General features: G+C 41.4%; 1 protein-coding gene across 2 annotated transcripts in view; it reads left to right on the top strand.

Moving 5' to 3' along the window:
• Positions 1-17,730, top strand: part of LOC114451846 (voltage-dependent calcium channel subunit alpha-2/delta-1) — a 51,319-nt gene that overhangs the window by 12,005 nt on the left and 21,584 nt on the right. For both annotated transcript variants that reach the window (XM_028430772.1, XM_028430773.1), the window contains exons 4-11: positions 6,752-6,811; positions 7,386-7,421; positions 8,331-8,460; positions 12,534-12,665; positions 13,418-13,487; positions 13,973-14,023; positions 14,247-14,346; positions 17,139-17,297. In XM_028430772.1, the coding sequence (XP_028286573.1) occupies positions 6,752-6,811; positions 7,386-7,421; positions 8,331-8,460; positions 12,534-12,665; positions 13,418-13,487; positions 13,973-14,023; positions 14,247-14,346; positions 17,139-17,297 (738 nt within the window). The remainder of the gene's footprint in view (positions 1-6,751; positions 6,812-7,385; positions 7,422-8,330; positions 8,461-12,533; positions 12,666-13,417; positions 13,488-13,972; positions 14,024-14,246; positions 14,347-17,138; positions 17,298-17,730) is intronic.

Below are 17,730 nucleotides of genomic sequence, written 5' to 3' on the forward strand. Positions count from 1 at the left end.
CTAATGTGTGAATCAATAAATGTTGGTCTATAAAACCTTACAATGTAAACAAATGAATCATGCTTGTAGTTTTGTTGTGTATGTATTATGCATGTGATGGCTGAGAGTGTGGATGCATGGTATTTATCCAAATACAGATACTCACAACACAAATGTTTCTGGGACTTTAAAAGGTAGGTAGGGTTAATAATAAGCAAACGTCTACTGAATAATGCACCTAGTAAAAAAAATGTCATTTTCAAAAGCACTTCAGTATCTTTAAAAGTCACCAGGCATCAAAACAAGTATGACCGGGAGGCCTCTTATCCCGGCCGCCACCATAGTATCACATGCATACAGTGTCACAGTCATTGAAGCCTGTTTTGTCATCCATTCACTAGCCAGATTTACAGTTTTTATATCCTCTGTAAGTACCTCTGTCCAGAGGTGTACCACATGGGATTGTTTAATTTCTATTCATGAGCCCACCTTTAAATCGATATGAAAGAGTAGGAAACGAGAACAGTCCGTCCTAGCATGAAGTAAAAATGCAATATGGGTCAATGCAAATGCCACAGTGGGGCATCTTTAATGTACATCAAGGGATCATATTCAAGATTCCCAGTTTCATACTTAACAGTTGAGTTTCCTGTTCTCTTCATCTTGAAGTGTTTTATGTCTTATTTGTGCATATGTTTAATAGAGTGCCCCAGGTGTTGGACCATATTTTTATTAATCCGCTGCCTGCTGTCACAATGTTATCATAATGAGTGCAAGATGTGACATTGTGATGTTTTCACGTGAGTGTGTGTGTGTGTGGAAGTAACGCAGTAATGAGCAGAGGCTATGATACGATCAGAGATATTCCAGTCTCCAGAGCAGATGTTACTCAACCTCCCTTCTCCTATCAGCGCCGATCATATTAAGCAGACAAGAGGTGTCTCAGTGTGCCTCTGAGTGTGTGCCTGCGTTCATGTTTATGTGTGATGAAAGAGGGAGTGGGAGGGAGCAGTGCAGATGGGGAATTCTAACTAGACTTATGGCAGGCCAGGGACAAGTGTCTAATATATTCATCGAGACGAGGGCCAAACTGTGTTGGTGGATCGTAGCATGCAACAGAGCGACAACCTTTTTCCTGCCAAGAGATTCACTTCCCTCATATCTATTTCAACTCAGTGTTGTATCTAGAATTTTTCAGAATTGGTTGTCATAGTATTTTGTGATAATAACAGTTATTGAGATGTGACAAGATAATTTGCATCCACTTCCTTACACAGATCAAATTGGTGTTTCTCAAACGTACAGCTTTCTGCCACTGATGCTTCAACATGTTATCCATCCTCTGCACATGAATTTTCCTTATTTCCTCAGATGCTTTTATAATAAGTACATCTTCCCTTATCTGTTTCATTTTACATCAGTTTCATTTGAAATTTGATCACTATGCAGTGCTGTGGAGTGGAGAGTAAAAGACACACACATCCCTGAGATACATGCATGAGAGCAAACAGGGCGGAGAAGACGGGCAGCAGCTGTAGATTTACTGTTCTCTTCTGAGGGTTTGGCCTCTGAGAGAAGCCATGTGGAGCAGCAAGGCCCTCCCATGGGTTCTCACAGCTGCAGATACCTCGGTTTTCCCTCTTTTTTTCTGTGCTCTCTTTCCTTCCTTTACTTATCTTGCTTAATTCTCCTTGCATCCTCCATACTCGCTCTCTCCCGCCCTCCTTCTCCAGCCTACTGCGTCGCTCCTTTGTCCAGCTCCTGGCCTTGTGTCACAGCTCTCTGTCAATCTGGAATTCGAAATCAACCTTTCTTTATCTCTTATGACCTCCCTGTCTCTCCCCATACGACTCTCCTCTTCAGCTTTCTCTGCTCACTTTGTGTCTTACACTTACTGTTCTTCTGTTTAACGCTCCTTGCCTCCTCCTCCTTTCCACTAACCCTCCATACACACACATACAGTACAGGTATCATCTCCATTTACCTGAGCAAACTTTAAATCAAGCTGAGTCAGACTTTTTGTCAATAAATCTGCTCATAACTCATTTATTACTCTTTCCACGCTCCTCTCTTTTTTCTTTTTCTTCCCCCCCTCAGTCTGAACCTCCATACCGCCCACATATTATCCACTTTGAGCCGAGCCTCATTATGGTGAACAGATAAAAAGCATTTGTGAACGCTGTCAGAAATCAAGAAGGAAAAGATAAGACCGAGTGTGGGTGTTAATGATCTTATATACCGTTACGACTCTTGTGAGTATTTGCTTTGTTGTCAGTGGGAGTGGGGCAGTGTGCTCTGAATGGCCCATTGATTTCAGGCGTGTGGAGCCTTTAAACACACACACATGCGCACACACACACACGTACACACACACAGAGGGAGTCTGGGATGCTCTGTGAGGTTTAGCAGAGCCTGTCTCATCTTCCTGTCTATCCTTTAAGCTGTGCTCTGCTTTCTCACTAAATGCATGGTGGGCTGCTGGGCTGCCCTGGCAGAATGACAAGTAAGACTGGTGAGAGCGGGGCAGGAGTACCTCTCTGTGGAGCTCATAGGATGCCATCCTGCACACGGGCCAGCTCCTGAGGCTGTGCATTTAATGGCAGCAGTGGACTGACCTCATCAGTTTGTGCTTGGCCAATGGAATGTATATGTCCAGTTAGTCTTTGATAGGCACAACAGTTGTTGCAGTCATCATTAGGTCATTTGTCTGTCTGGCTGGGAGTAAGATATAGCTGACCAACATGTTTTAGCATCACTGCCTGTGGATGTTATTGAACAGTTTTGCATTTATGTTCCAGTATTCCTATGAATTTCCCTTCAGTTTTCTCGCTGAGCCACCTCATTTTTTTTTAAATTACTCCACTTCTTTTCCACCACAGAAGTCTGCAGGGGGTGAAGAGTCGACTCAGATCTCCAGTGGTCATCCAGTGAAAGAGTGGCCTCATTATGGTGTGGAGCTTTCACAATAAGTGAAAGGGAGACTAATGAGCAGCAAGCATGCTACAGAGAGTGTGTTATGCACTCCCATTAAGTAAACCACTGTACTGCTAAATTCATCTGTTTCAACAGAGCAACATTGGCTTTTAATCAATGGGTAGAGACAGTAAACTCGCAGTACCTCTATAATGACTTGTTATGCCCATTCAGAGAGGTTAGTTGTCACTCACAGAGCAGCCTTATCAAGTCTGGATGCTATAGACACTGTATCCTGTTTAGACAGTGCTGCTGTATTCGTTGGATAACCTCTGTGTGCATGTTTTGTACAAAGGGTAAGAGAGAAAAAGGGATACAGAGAAAAGTAGAGGGGTAATTAGGTATCTTTCTTCACACACCCATCCTCACCCTCCCCCATATCTCCCAGAGGGGAGAGTAGCAGCGTCAAAGCCCTGTCATGAATTTTTAACAACCCTGTCGGTCTGCTCTCTTAGGAGTGTGTGTGTGTGTATTCCTGTGTGTGTGTTTGTCTGTGCACATTGCATGTTCACACGCAGACAGTGTGAGAGATAGTAGTATTTTTTTCCCTATATTAACCATTTATGTCATGCTAATTGCTTAACTATGATGTATGATGTATGGAGTATTGAGCAGATGTTGCTTATATTTATGTATCATATTACATACAGAATTGTGTTGAAGGAGACATATTGAACCAAAGGGGAGATATGTAATCAATATCCATATGTTCATGTTGTGACTTACATGTGATATTATGCAAAATTCCATAAAACATATTTTCAGAGATGCTCTAAATAAATCTTTAAATGCTTAGACAAATGTAATTTACATGATGTGACATTACATTTTTAACATCTAAAAGAACTTAATAACAAAACCCTTCCTTAACCTGTTGCTACATCTATCCTTGAGGATGCAAATTAGGCTTGCACTACACTATTAGCAAATTAATACAAATTATTACAATATTGTTATTGTAATATTCATAGAAAATGGCAAAGAAATACTGCTATTAATCTAATGCACCTTTACAGACAACCTAACCTTTTCCAGGTTCAAGTATATAGGGCCTCTCACTGGTTCCCTTTGGTCACACACTGTGCACAGGCTGTTAGCTATCTAGGTTTCTGCATATTCTTAATCCGTTTTGTCTCCAGTGACCAACCAAAAGACCGCCAACCACCTACTATGAGATTTGTATCATTAACATTCGATCAGTAATAATTTATCAGTAATAAATTAGTCAGTCCTGTTATCATATTACAACATTCCTAACACAAGATTCTTCCATGATATACTTCTACATAGCCGTTTTGTTTTTTTGTATTGCAGTGTGGACAGCATGGAGGTGATTTCAAGTAGAATGGACATACACCATGAGGGAACACTAACTGGACACCAAATGTCTGTCGGCATGTGACGGCAGCTATGACGTGTTTTGGATTACTCATGAAGTTGTTAGACTTTAGTCTGAGCCCTTGATTCAAATGCAAACGTCCAGATGGACTCACCGAAACAGTCAGTGTCTGGTGATGTGAAGCATCATACAGTGTTTGACAGACATGAATCACAGCAGGAAAACATACGATTAGTGACAGAACATGCTATTTGTGTGCATGGTGCACACGGTGCAATAATTTCACCATCAGTATTTTGTGTTGGTCAGCGTGTGAGTTTATGTGTGTGAGCATTTATGGCTGGAATAGGGTGTATATTTAGCTGCTGACATCCAGTGCAGAGGAGGTGGAGACAAGTCTGGAACGGAGCCCAGGACCAGAGGCCAGAGGGATAGAACTGTTGATCAAGAATGGAACCATTGCCGACAGCAGACACATGGTCACAGACACACACATACACACTCATATACCCACACTCGGTGAAAAGACAGAATGACAGATATTATGGGCATCTCAGCCAGATTCGACATGCCTGTTACACTTCCCTACTTGCACAGTGCAACAGATGGATATCAGAGGGACAAGCAGCATTAAATACAGTTTGTAGTTATCATTTCTAATTGCTTTGAATTATTCACAACGCTTCCCTGAGTGCAGTTTCTCTGAGGCTATTGCTGTTGTGTAGGAAGTGTATGCCTGTGTCAAACAGATGGGCTTATTTAAAGGCAATCCTTTCCCCTACAGGGCTGTCATTAGAGTCAGAGCAAGGCAGGCCAGGGCCGGGTTAAGGTTTGATCTGGGTGGATTTGCCTGGCTGAACATATACACATTTCCCTGTCTGCTCTGGGATCTCCTTGGTTTATTTTATTTGTACCTATTACATTTCCCATCACAGTGTGCATGTTACGAGTACTAGGAGAACACGGTTTGTTGATATGAAGAAACTCTGTGACAGGCTATAAAGTCAGAAAAAGCACTCCACGTTTACTTTTCTCTTCACAATCCAGATACTTGCACATCTGGTTCATTTGAAGTTTTGAATTATCGGCTGTCTGTGCCATATAGGAGATGGCAACCAAGGTTAGAAAGTAAATGAAGTGCAGTGGTATGCTGTATGTAGGGAAGTACAGAAACACAACAGGCAGCTAAATGACAATGGATCCATAGGACACCCTATACTAAATGCCTTGTTACTTTAATTTAAACTCCTTTTGCACATGCAGTGCACATAACATGCTGTCCACACATTAACTATGTAATACTATTGTTTGCTGGACTGTGTGTTGCTTTCCACTGTTAACTTAACTTAATAATAACTCCTGGTGCACGCTTTACAGAGGAGCCTCCCCCTTTCAGAGCACGTCTGGCACAGACAGTCTCCTCCTGTGAGCTGCATGTGTGAACAGTCGTCTACTCCTCACTTTTATAAATAAGATGAAGTGCACTTTTTTGTTTGGTCACAAAATATTTGAATCAATTACTTATTATTTGCCCTTATTTGCCTCCTTTCTTTGTGCACGTATACAAGAATGATCCATTCCATGGTATAAAGTTGCAAAAGTCTGGATCCAGAGGTAGTAGGGGCTCCGAGGTAAGGTTGTCATGCTGGCTGTCACAAACATGATTCGTGTTGGTCTGCATAACACAATACGGTAAATTAGACTGAGACTGTGTCTGTCGTCACACACAAAAAAATGACAATTCGTGTCATGCATGAAACAATTTGTTTAAAGTTGCATGACTACTTCATGTAATGAGTTTGGGCTGGTATTTGCTACACATGTTGAGTTGTCTTGGCTACCAATACCCTTCTGCAGGATTTAGTATTAAATAACTTCCCTGAACAGAACCCTCCAGACCATCATCCCAGAATGTTGTTTAGTTTGTACCCCATTTTATTATTGCTTTGGCTTTGGGGGAAAATGCTCTGATGACATAAAGTTTTCTATTGCTTCTCTTTGGGTTTGTGTGCATGTAAGAGAGATGTGTAGAGAAATGTTGAGATAATTACATTGATCCCATTGTAATCCCATTGATATTTAGTATTATCTGGTTTGATTGACATCTACTCAGTGGATAATCCATTTGCTCTTGACTTTCCTCATTGATATGCCATTTCTTACAGTGCTGACCCCAACTTTTTCCCACTCCCTCACATAGGCCTGCAAACACACACACACACAACAACCTATTCATTCCGACATTCTGGTACTGTGTGGTGTGGCCTTTAGTGGCCAACGAGTGCTGCAAGACCATTATAGTCCTGTGTGTTAAGCTCAGCTATAGTGAGATGATGTCTCTATCTCTAGTATGCTTTTAAACATGCACCTCTTTTGTTCTGTGATCATACAGAGGCTGTGAAGAAAGTGTACCTGGTGCAGTTTGCAATCTGAATCCCTGTGTCATTTTTCACTCCACAGAAACTGGCCACAGCTGCAGAGGATTTCCAGCACCAGCACTCATGGAAAAACGAGTTTGAGGTAACAGAGGGGGAGAGAAACATGCAGATGCCCGGATCACACATGCACACATACATGACAAGCACACAGTCTGATTCACTGCTCATACATTCATTACATAGAGCGAATAGGTTAAATCTGTTTGCAGATGTCTGTCATTAGGAGTGATTACAGCTCCATTAATAAAACAGGTTTATTGCACATAATACACATCTGGTCCCTGATTTCAGATGACAGCTGCTTTCTAAGAACCACAAGACAATTACAGAGTAATTCGGTGGTCAGGAAGCACTCTGTTATATATATTGTCTATGCTGTGAATTCTCATAATGCTCTCTCAGTGGCTGGGGAATTAATCCCTGGAGCATTGCAAATGGCCACAGGCACATATGTAACACAACGCAGAGTCAGTATTCATATTAACAGCGTCTTCATTAGCATAAAACCACAGAATTAACTAATGGCGTTGCTTGCCAACAAAATAAAGAACTGTTTAGAAATGGATTAAGCTGTTTATGATTACACACATGATGTATTTCTTTGTGAAAACCATCCAAAAAGTTCATATTTGTGCTTCTCTGTGACTTGTTTACAGTATGATGAAATTGCCTACTACAACGCAAAGGACAATGTAAGTTTGCTCTTTTTTCCTTCTGTGTATTGGTTTTTATTCTACTTAAAACTATTGTAAACACACATACACACATAAACAGTCCAACAATATGGTTTTGCTACAGCATCCACCCACACCTCACTCTTGTCCTTTCTTTTAGCACCTCATCGTCCCTTCTCTCCCTCATTTTCCTTCTCGTATTCACCACATTCACATGTGTTTTCACCACCTTTCTATCACTAGCTCAGCTTTTTACTGCAGCTTCCCTCCCCTCTTCTTCCTGTGCCTTTTCTTCGGGATTTTCTTCCCATGTAGCTTCCTTTCTGTCATCCCTCCTCCCATCCTCTCTCAGGTGAAGAGGTCTCTGCCGTGTTTCTCCTCTAATTGACAGATGAGATGTATGAGCTGGCTATGCTGTTGCTTTATTAGGAAGCAACTGTTCACACTATCTCTCCCTCCCCCCTCTTGCTTTTTCTCTCTCTCGTTCTTTCTCTCTACACCTCACTACCTCGCTCCCGCTCTACCCTGCATTCTTTTATCCATATCTCATCATGCTTTTCTTCATATATCTCGCTGTCTCTGCCGTGCTCATTGATGTAAATTGGCGAATAGCACCGCAGGAGTTATAAATCTCCACAAGAGGCAGAGACAATCTGCCTGTCTCCTGCTCCGCCTCCCAAGTAACGATGATAAAAAGGAAAATAAAGCAAGACGTCATCAAGCAAAACAGTCAATAAAACAATATTTCTCAAAACGAGCTGGGAGGGTGTGAAAAGTGCAGTAATGACATCATCACATCAGATAGGAGTTGTTGGTTTCCTACAAACAATGATGCTTCAGCAAAGAATAGAAAGGGGGCTTGGTGTGATATCTCAAACCTACAGTCAGAAGCACCGTCTGCATCTTGATTTTTTCTCTCCCTCTCAGCTGGATGCAAATGAGACAGAGGGAAGAAAATACAGGATTCAACCAGACTTTAAGGAGGACCCATTATTTAAACGTTTGACTGATCACAACCACACAGCTGTCCACATTCCCACTGACATCTATGATGGCTGTGAGTATACACACACACACACACTCACACACAAACCCAAAGTGGTAACCATGGATACCCCGACACACCAACCCATTATGATATGTTGTTTACAGATTGTGCCTCTAGCAAACTTGCCCATAGCTAAAGGATGGTTAGAAAAAATGAAAAAGCACAACAGGATCTGTTTTGCTGTCTATTTGCTGAGCCACGTGTCCTTGGGATCTTAGTGAATAGATAGAATCACACATAAAGTGTATCAGTTCATTATATTTCACTATGCTCAGGCCATTCTCTGTTTGCCTCGTAAATGCTCTGTGTTGTTGGCTAGTTTGAAGCTACTGGAGATGCAATCTACAAAACAGTTTTAGATAAGAATGAAACATATGAAGAGCATGTTGCGACCTCTCTCAGCAAGATTTATTGATTACCTGTTCAGAATGGAACATGTCAATGCCTGTGAAATATGCATATAATAAACAGGAAACAGCACTGAAGTGTGTGTGGTTACACAGAGTGTGCTGGCCCTGTTTGTCATAAAAGTACATTTCTGATCATTTCATCATCATGTAGTGACATTTACCTTGAGTGGTTCAGAATAATTTGATTCTCCAGAGCGCCTCTGACATTAGCACAGCTCAAGTTGAATGTCAATGACTCAAGGATGGTCTGTTGAATATCTTAACTGTGATCTGAATTATGTATCATATTGGAGTGCCTTTTTTTAATTTTCATGTCTTAATCTGTGGGCTGATGCTCTTGTTATAGTGAGATCTACAATGAGATCATTCATTAGAACATTCAGCGTTCTACTGAAGAATATAATACAGGTTCAGTTACATGAGTCCAATCACTGGATAGTTTTTCCAAACACCGGGCTGGCTGACGTGTGCTTGTGTACACACATCTGTGTTTCTGTGAGACAGAATATCTGTGTGTGTGTCTATGGATATTCAGTAATTAGTGTGCAGTGGAATGTGGTGCGTCAGCAGTGACTTGGAGGGACAGCAGGATGGAGTGACTTCCTCAGCATGGACTTCAGCCTGCTGTGGAGCCGTCTGGCCCCAAGGTTACGCACTTCACCTTTCTGCTGACCCCAGACACAAAGGCACAAATGAGGGATGGGGATGTGAATAGATGGCTGTCAGGTTTTGTTATCTATAAAAGTGCAAGTCTAGTTTATTAGGAGGCTTTTGAACTCACTGTGACTTTGTCATTTTTTTTCCTGAGATACAACTCTGGCTATAATCTGGGCTGGCTGCCATGACTCCTCACACTCTCTTTCTCTCAAGGATGCTGTTTATGGGTAGCCTGTAATGAGTATGCATAGATACGCTGAGCTTCTGAGACTTACCAGGGCTGAAGTCTGATCTGAACAAGATGAAAGAAACTATAGGTGTGTGTGTGAGTGAGGACCCAAAACCGGTAGTACGTGTGGGGAAAAAATCTCTGTTATGGAAATTAAGAGCCAGCCCTTGCAAGGTTTATGCTAGAATTAGATAGGATAGAATCAGAGGATTAAGACTGGGTGTAGTGCTGATGACAATGAGCAAAAGAATAAACACATTGAGAGAAGAATAAAGAAAAAAATCTGTGTGCACAGGCGCACGCTAAGTCAGATATGGGAACACATGCAGGAGAACGTATTTTGTATTCCAGGAGAAGAAGGAGACAGAAGATTCATACCTTATTGAGGTTTCAACTCTCCAATTTGATCCCCACCCTATAAATGTTCCAGGAATAGCCTTTGCTCAGCTGGAGAAAATTGGATTTTCTGGGTAAAGTGGGTGGCAAGTTTATGAAATCAGCATCACGTGTGTGAGTGTATTGGACAGGATAGAGACATTCAGATGACAGAAAGATCACAAAAGTCAGATGTATTTGTCCTTTGAAGGACAGGTGTACAAGAAAGAGAGATCAAGAAGGGAGAGAGAGGGAGGGAGAGAGAGGGAGAGAGGGAAGGATGCAGAAACAGGCTGAAAATATATGTATTTAATATACAGTGTATGACACCTCAGGGCTAGCACGGTTAGACAAAAAATGATTATGAGGATAGCATGCTAGCTTAGCAGTTTTACTCTTCAAAGGAACTGGAAACAGCTGACAAGAAAGACATTAAAGACATTTTTTTTTAAAACAAAACATAGACAGATGGTGTCCCTCATTATTACAGCCTCATTCCTCCTGGCTATGGCCTGATCCTATGGATACATTTGGGATCTGGACTTCCACTGATGCAGTCCTACAATAACCTATGTGTAGAGGTCTGTCCAGGAGAATCCCTGGGGTCTTATCTTTACATCTGGTAGCTATGTTTCCATCTTTTCTTTGTGGTAGGGTATAGGTGGATATAATTATAGCTCAAGAAATAAGCGAGGAAGCGAGGAAGATTATTTAAATTAACTTCTGCTGAGTTAATTGAATGTTATCTCACCTAGGGGGGTCACTCAGAAGTGCTATGTTAATTCTTTTTTCTACTGAGAAACTAAAATTACATGAAATGCTTTTAGAAGCACAGCTGAAAGCGACAGCGACAACATCTCTGCTTTCACCATCAGAGTAAATGTCAGCTGACCACAACCAACAACAACCAACATCCAGCTTACAACAAGCTCCACCAGCGTCTTGTTTTCTGCACAATTTGAAAAGAGAAAGGTGATAGATGGGTTTTCAGTTGGCTGCTATATGTGTCAGGAAATCTTACACACAGGCCCTTTAACACTGGAAATCTGTGCATGTAGTAAATAAAAGCTACCAAATTCACTGGCGTTTGTTTATATAGAAATCAGTGTGTGATTGTTGTTTGACTGCATTGAGGTAGGATTATCCAAGCAGTATAAAAAAGTTGACTCTGTCATGTTAAAGAAATCTGTGTTAATCCATGTTGTTTCTTAGTGAATCATATTGCACCAGCTGGGATGAAGTCTTCACTAGGTGCAGATTCGGTGTGGCATCAAAGCCATTCCAAACGCAGCCAGGGAATTCATTAGTGTCAGTGGCAATATGGGCATCTAGAGGATACTGTATTTCTTATGAAGCAGCAGTGGAATTTAGCTTATTAATATTATGACTAACTCAGGAGTACTCAAAATCAATAGGGACATTAAAAAGCAACATATTGGAGCAGTTAGCTTGTGTAGTTCTGAATTTCAGTCTGTCAGAAGTGAGTGTATGAGTACATATCCTCATAATACATCAAACTGTGACTTATAATGAAGAAATATAGGATAAACAAGTGGGCTTTTGTGTTTGTGGCCATTTAGCTATTCCTGTCTGCCTTATTTAAGCTTTAATCAAAAATCATAAATGTTAAACAATTTTCTAATGATCAAACAAGATGATTTTCTTTCTCCCCTTTCCTTTAAAATCCAACGTTTAATGAGTGGAATATGCATGTGAGAAATATCCCCTTCTATAATAAAAAAACATGCACTCCTGGCAGCCAAGGCTTCATTAACTCTCCCCTCTAGAGACATGCATGCAAATGAACAGTGTTTGCTTTGCACATCAATGAGCCATGTCACGCTCAATACAGGATACCAGAGCGTCCCACACACACATGCGCGCTTTTTACACATCTGCCCACACATAAAAAAAAAGCATACACAATATCCTAATACGTGTCAAAAATGAGAAAAGAAGACATGAAAGAAGAGCAGCAGAGAGACAGACAGAGGAAAGATAGAGTTGGAGCAGCATGTGTTGTGTCTCCATCCATCATAGTGAGTGTTATGTGGCTCTGAGCTGTCTGGGTGCTGTGTCATTACATCCATAATGCCTGTTGCCTCCTACAACACACACTATAAATCACATGCATGCACACATATGACACACGGGTCATTGGGTGTTTGAGGTTCAGTGAAATTAAACACAGTTTCATTTAGCCATTGCAAAGACAGGATACATCTTCTTATTGATTCCTACCAATGTACAACGCAGGCACTTATTTTTATTTTTTTAACAGATTTTTTGTGGCAATCTTCTTCCATCTGCAAAATTTTCTGGAATCTTCCTGGCTGACACGTTAATGTTAATGTTCTCCAGCTTTGTCTGTCTTTTGACTTGTCTGTGTGTGTGTGTGTGTGGCTTTGCAGCTACCATTGTTCTGAATGAGCTGAGCTGGACGGAGGCGTTGGAGGATGTGTTCAGGAAGAACACGGAGGATGACCCAACCCTTCTCTGGCAGGTGTTTGGTAGTGCCACAGGTCTGGCTCGGTATTACCCAGGTAAAATAAGTACACTGTTTGCCTCTTTAAGTGCATCGACTTATATCACGTTAAAGCTGTGTGTGTGTGTCGCCTTAGCCATTAGTATTATATGCGATTGACATAAAACACACACACACCATCAATCTGTATCTTTATCTGCAGTCTACTGCTACTCTGTATTTTGTGAGTGCTCTCTCTCGCTGCCAAGCTATTTCTATTCATGAGATTCCCTGTCATCATTGACTTCATATAGCTTTATGGGGAAAGTTTATGTCTAATATTCATAAATTTGCATTCGCCCTGATTTTATTCCTCTTTGTTCCCCCTTTTTTTTAACCTCTTAGCATGCATGAGAGGCAGTCACACACCTTTGTGCTTGTTTGTTTTTCCTGGTGCCCCTCACTAATAGCATACAGGTAGAAAGCCACTGATTAATGTCAAAGCCCTCTGCATTATGATTATTTTTCTTTCTTTACACTTTCCTGTTTACCTCTCCATGAATAATAAAGTGTGCTGTAATTTGGATGGCGTGATGAATTAGGATTCTAACAAGCCGACAGTCATTATGACACAAAGCGTGGCTTTTTTTCTTGTAGACGCAGTGACTGACAGTGAGTCCGCACTGTTGGTGTTGACAGATTTTGGCATATCAACACTTCAGTCTGACAGTTAGATGAGTCAGAGATGAAACCAAATATAGAAATCAGTATTTATTCTGTTGAAAAAACAAACAACAAAACAACCAACACGCATCTCATCTCCTCCTATAGCCTCCCCGTGGATGGATGCTCGTAAGACTCCCAGTAAGATTGATCTCTATGACGTCCGCAGGAGGCCTTGGTGAGCACGGATACATAATATATAAAGTATTTATATAAACAAGTGTTAGTCAAGTGTTATTTTTATGGGTAGATCTAGCTCATACTTTTATAGTGTTGTTGTATGTATTGTGAATACAAGGCAGGAACTGCTAGCAGCTAGCTCAAACTTAGCTCGATGGCTAAGTGATCTGGCATTGGTTAGTTCAAATTTATTGTACTGTATTATTCTTATATTCAGGCAAACAGTAATAAACAACTATTAAAAATATTACAATGTTTTTGTAATTGCAAAATACACAATAGACCATAAAGTTTTGTAAAGTTCATCGCATTAAACAACTTTTTTAGCTGACATTTAGTCCAGCTAGTCCAGAATATGACTCACTGCGTTAGAGTAAATTATTATGCAAATCAGCAGCTTTGCATTAATGTATTATTAACTGTGACTCAGAGTCTGTGGGTCTCATTTCAGAAATGCCTTTTCATTCATTAATGTCCATCTAGGTACATTCAAGGAGCCGCCTCACCCAAAGACATGCTAATCCTTGTGGACGCGTGAGTTGCTTGATAATCTCACTGATCCATAACCTTCTTGCATCAGTCATGATTTCCCCTGAACATAGTGCACTCCCTTTTACATTTGCTACACAAAGTAATGGATTTCCCAAGGCAGAAGTGGTTCTAATTACACAGAGAAAAATCTCATAGGTTGAGAACTGAGCAGATAGATCGTAGTGAAAAGCTATCAGGTGTTTCTTTTTTTGTTTTTTCCTTTCAGGAGCGGGAGTGTTTCTGGCTTGACTCTCAAACTGATCAGGACCTCTGTCAGTGAGATGCTGGAGACTCTATCTGATGATGACTATGTCAACGTAGTTTTTGTGAGTATTGTTAAATATTCCACCTGCTGACAGCTGGGTGGACTGTTAATGGGATGCAACAGAAACTAAAAGATGCTTTCATAATGTGTGCATATAATGAATTTACGCAATCCTTCATATACATTCAAATCCCTTTACACATTCTACTCATACACAACACAAGTCCTTACACACATACACATACAAGAGAGGGGTAGAGATGGATGACAAGTAATGAAATATGGATTTCTCTCAGATGTGGCCACCCTGAAACAGAGCTTTAATGAAATACCCAGTGTTCTATTTGGTGTACAGGATTAAAACTCTGCACTACATGCCCCCACCCCAGCACCAAAACCCACAGATGTGTGTGTGTGTGTGTGTGTGTGTATGTGTACGTGTCCATTCCCACTGCTCCTGAAGGAGTTATAGCTGGACCTCTAACTGGAGTGAGCCTCAGGAAACCCTCATTCATCACCCTGCTGATCTCTCCATCACTTGTCCCTTTCATCATTGAGCCATGCAATTCCTCTCAGCATTTCACCATATACAGTTCCCCCATTCATCTCTTTGTGTCAATGAATGATCTCCCAGTACACTGTACTTTGGCACACACAATGCCACAACTTTCTCCCACTTTCTTTTCCTTCGTTTTGACTTTTTTCACCCACCAATCACTTCCATCGCCCCCCTCCCACACCTTTCATTCTCTGACTATCTATTCTAGGCCGTCCACGCTTGTGATTACACTGAGAAAGAGCCAATCAGGAGAGTGTGTGATGCGTAGATGGGTGCCTATGGAGGTGTTTATTGAGATGGGTCTTTAAAGAGATTGGAGCTGTCTTGGTTCTCCACGCACAAAGACAGCCATTCAGACACTGTTTCCTCTCCCTGGGGATCTTTTGTCTTGGACACAATGTATTCTATTTCATGGTGGACTTGTGATTCTGCAAAGATGTGCAATTATCGGAATCTGTTGGGGAGCTATGTGTGTGTCTGTGTGTGTTCGAGACAGTGTGACAAAATGAGAGAGATTAGTTCAAAGTCTGAAATCCATTCTGGTTTTGACTCAGAACTTTAAAACTATTTTCGGAGTCCTATAAAACTCCAGAACAGTTAATACACACATGCACACAGCGCCCTATATCTGGCCCTAAGGGTGTTGTTACCTGTCACTAAATCATTAGTCTTGGATATTACCCATTAATCTCTCTTAATTAACAGTAGCCCTGGGACTGAATTGGCATTTGGTCACAGGGGTTGCTCTCACTCTTCCTTCACAGCTGAGCAGGTTTAGAAGATTGGTGATGGCTGCCGCTCTGCCTCTTCTTTCCTCATCTGTCCTCATCCTCTCTTATTTTTTTCACACTTGTGTTCTCCCTTTCCCTGAAACCTCTCACCTCACTGAGCCTCTGTCACTTTTATCCAGCCTGTTCAGCCATGTTAGCTGGTGTCAGTGCTGTTAGTCGGCGTCAGTCCAATGGGCAAGCCAGAGTACTAAACCAGAAGAGCTGAAGTCCGGTGGGATTAGAGCTTGAAGATTAGCCTTTTCTCTTGTGTCATTGCTAATCCATTCCCATCGCACACACACACACACACGCACACATATAAGAGCTGTAATAGGATCACAAGAGAACAGTGGAATTTTCCTGTAGACTGCATTCACATTTGTGTGGAAGGACAAAAATCTATCTTACAAAGCAAAGCTTATGTCATAATGGGTGTATCTATGAAAAAAGTATTTAGCTAGTACATAAGTGATGTGTCACATACAATACTTGAGCTCATTATATATAAGCTACACCTTCTCACACTCCTGTCTTCACACTCGTCTCTTTTTGTGTCCTCTTCCTCTCACTTCCTGCTCCTCACCCTCCCACACTCCGGTCTCACCTTCCTCACTTCTTCTTTTAATAGATTATGTGATAAAAGATCCCTGTTGCTCTTTGCGAGCGATTACGTGAACTTCAGTCGTGTTTGTGTGCCTTGCGTGCGTTCATGTGCTGCCAGTCGTGATGTGACACTGCCTCTCAGTCCAATGGAGACGTGTATATCTGTTATTGTCATTCTAAAAGAAACTTCAAGGCTGCAGGGCCCTTTGAAAATACACAGACACACACACACATACGGTCGGTCAGGGCTCTTTTTGCCTCTCTGCTTGTCCGTGTAGATCAGTGTTTTCAGCCTCCCTATTGGCCATCTCACAGAGACACATTGATTAGTTGAGATCGATGAGGTGCAGTATTGTTTTAAAAGAGTTGTGCAACACAATGGACTACACTGCTGTCCCATGTCCTTCATGTGCTGTTATTGTATATTCTTTTCCATAATATAATTTATTCTGCTCTGACTTTCATAAGGTAAATGTCCTTTATCTTCCTTTGGTTTAAGCTAATCTAAAAGCTTCAGTTCAGGTATTTACCCATGGAAAAACCAGCTCAACTTTACAGCTCTGTGCAGATGACATGCTAATGCTGGGTGGGATATTTGTGCATATGTGATGAGAAGTGGAAATGAGGAGGTCTCACCTTTTTAAAATAAGATGGTGTTGCTGCCTAACCTCGTTTTTATATAGCAGAATCTTGTTTCCATGGGTACCAAATCGTTGAGCTCCGAGGACGTGAAGCAATTAGTGGGGCTTGATGAATGTGTCTGTTTACCACTGCCTGATAACAGCCAAGGCCAGGTGGGAGTGTTTGTGTGTGTGTATGCCCACATTGCATTTGTATAATTGTTACATACAGTATGGACACATGCTGAAAACTGTGTAAGGAATCTGCAGGCCATTATTCTTTGACTCCTCTGTTTCCCAGTTTAACACAAGGGTGAAGAACACAGCGTGTTTCGACCATCTGGTTCAGGCCAACGTGAGGAACAAAAAGCTGCTGAAGGATGCGGTGCAGAACATCACAGCCAAAGGAATCACAAACTACACCAAGGGCTTTGAGTTTGCTTTTGAGCAGCTTTCTGTGGTAAGAGAAACATGTTGTGACTGATCAAGTGTGATTGAGAGCACAAGGCGTAAAACAAGTTTTGAATGAATATTCTATGTGATGCCTCCATGTTTAAGAAGCCTTAGATTGTTGTCTCGCACTGCCATCTGCTGGCTGAGTGCGAGTGTGGTACGCTGACTTCACTGCTGACACACTGACAGATGGAGGTTCTTAGAGATGAGTGACTGCCTTATGAGGCCAACTTTGAACCTAGACTTTCACTCAATGATTAGATATGATTCAGCCATAAGCCCATTGTGTATAGATGCAAAGAGCTGCAGCATGCATAGCAGCCCTTAGTTTGTGGGAGAAACAGTTTAAGCTAAAACATGTAGGACTCGTCTATTTTAGATCAAGCTCAATGCACATATGAAAGCTGTTATGATCATAGCTTGGATGAAACAACTGAAAC

Source organism: Parambassis ranga, chromosome 19 (genome assembly GCF_900634625.1).
Source record: "Parambassis ranga chromosome 19, fParRan2.1, whole genome shotgun sequence".
Lineage (NCBI taxonomy): Eukaryota > Metazoa > Chordata > Actinopteri > Ambassidae > Parambassis > Parambassis ranga.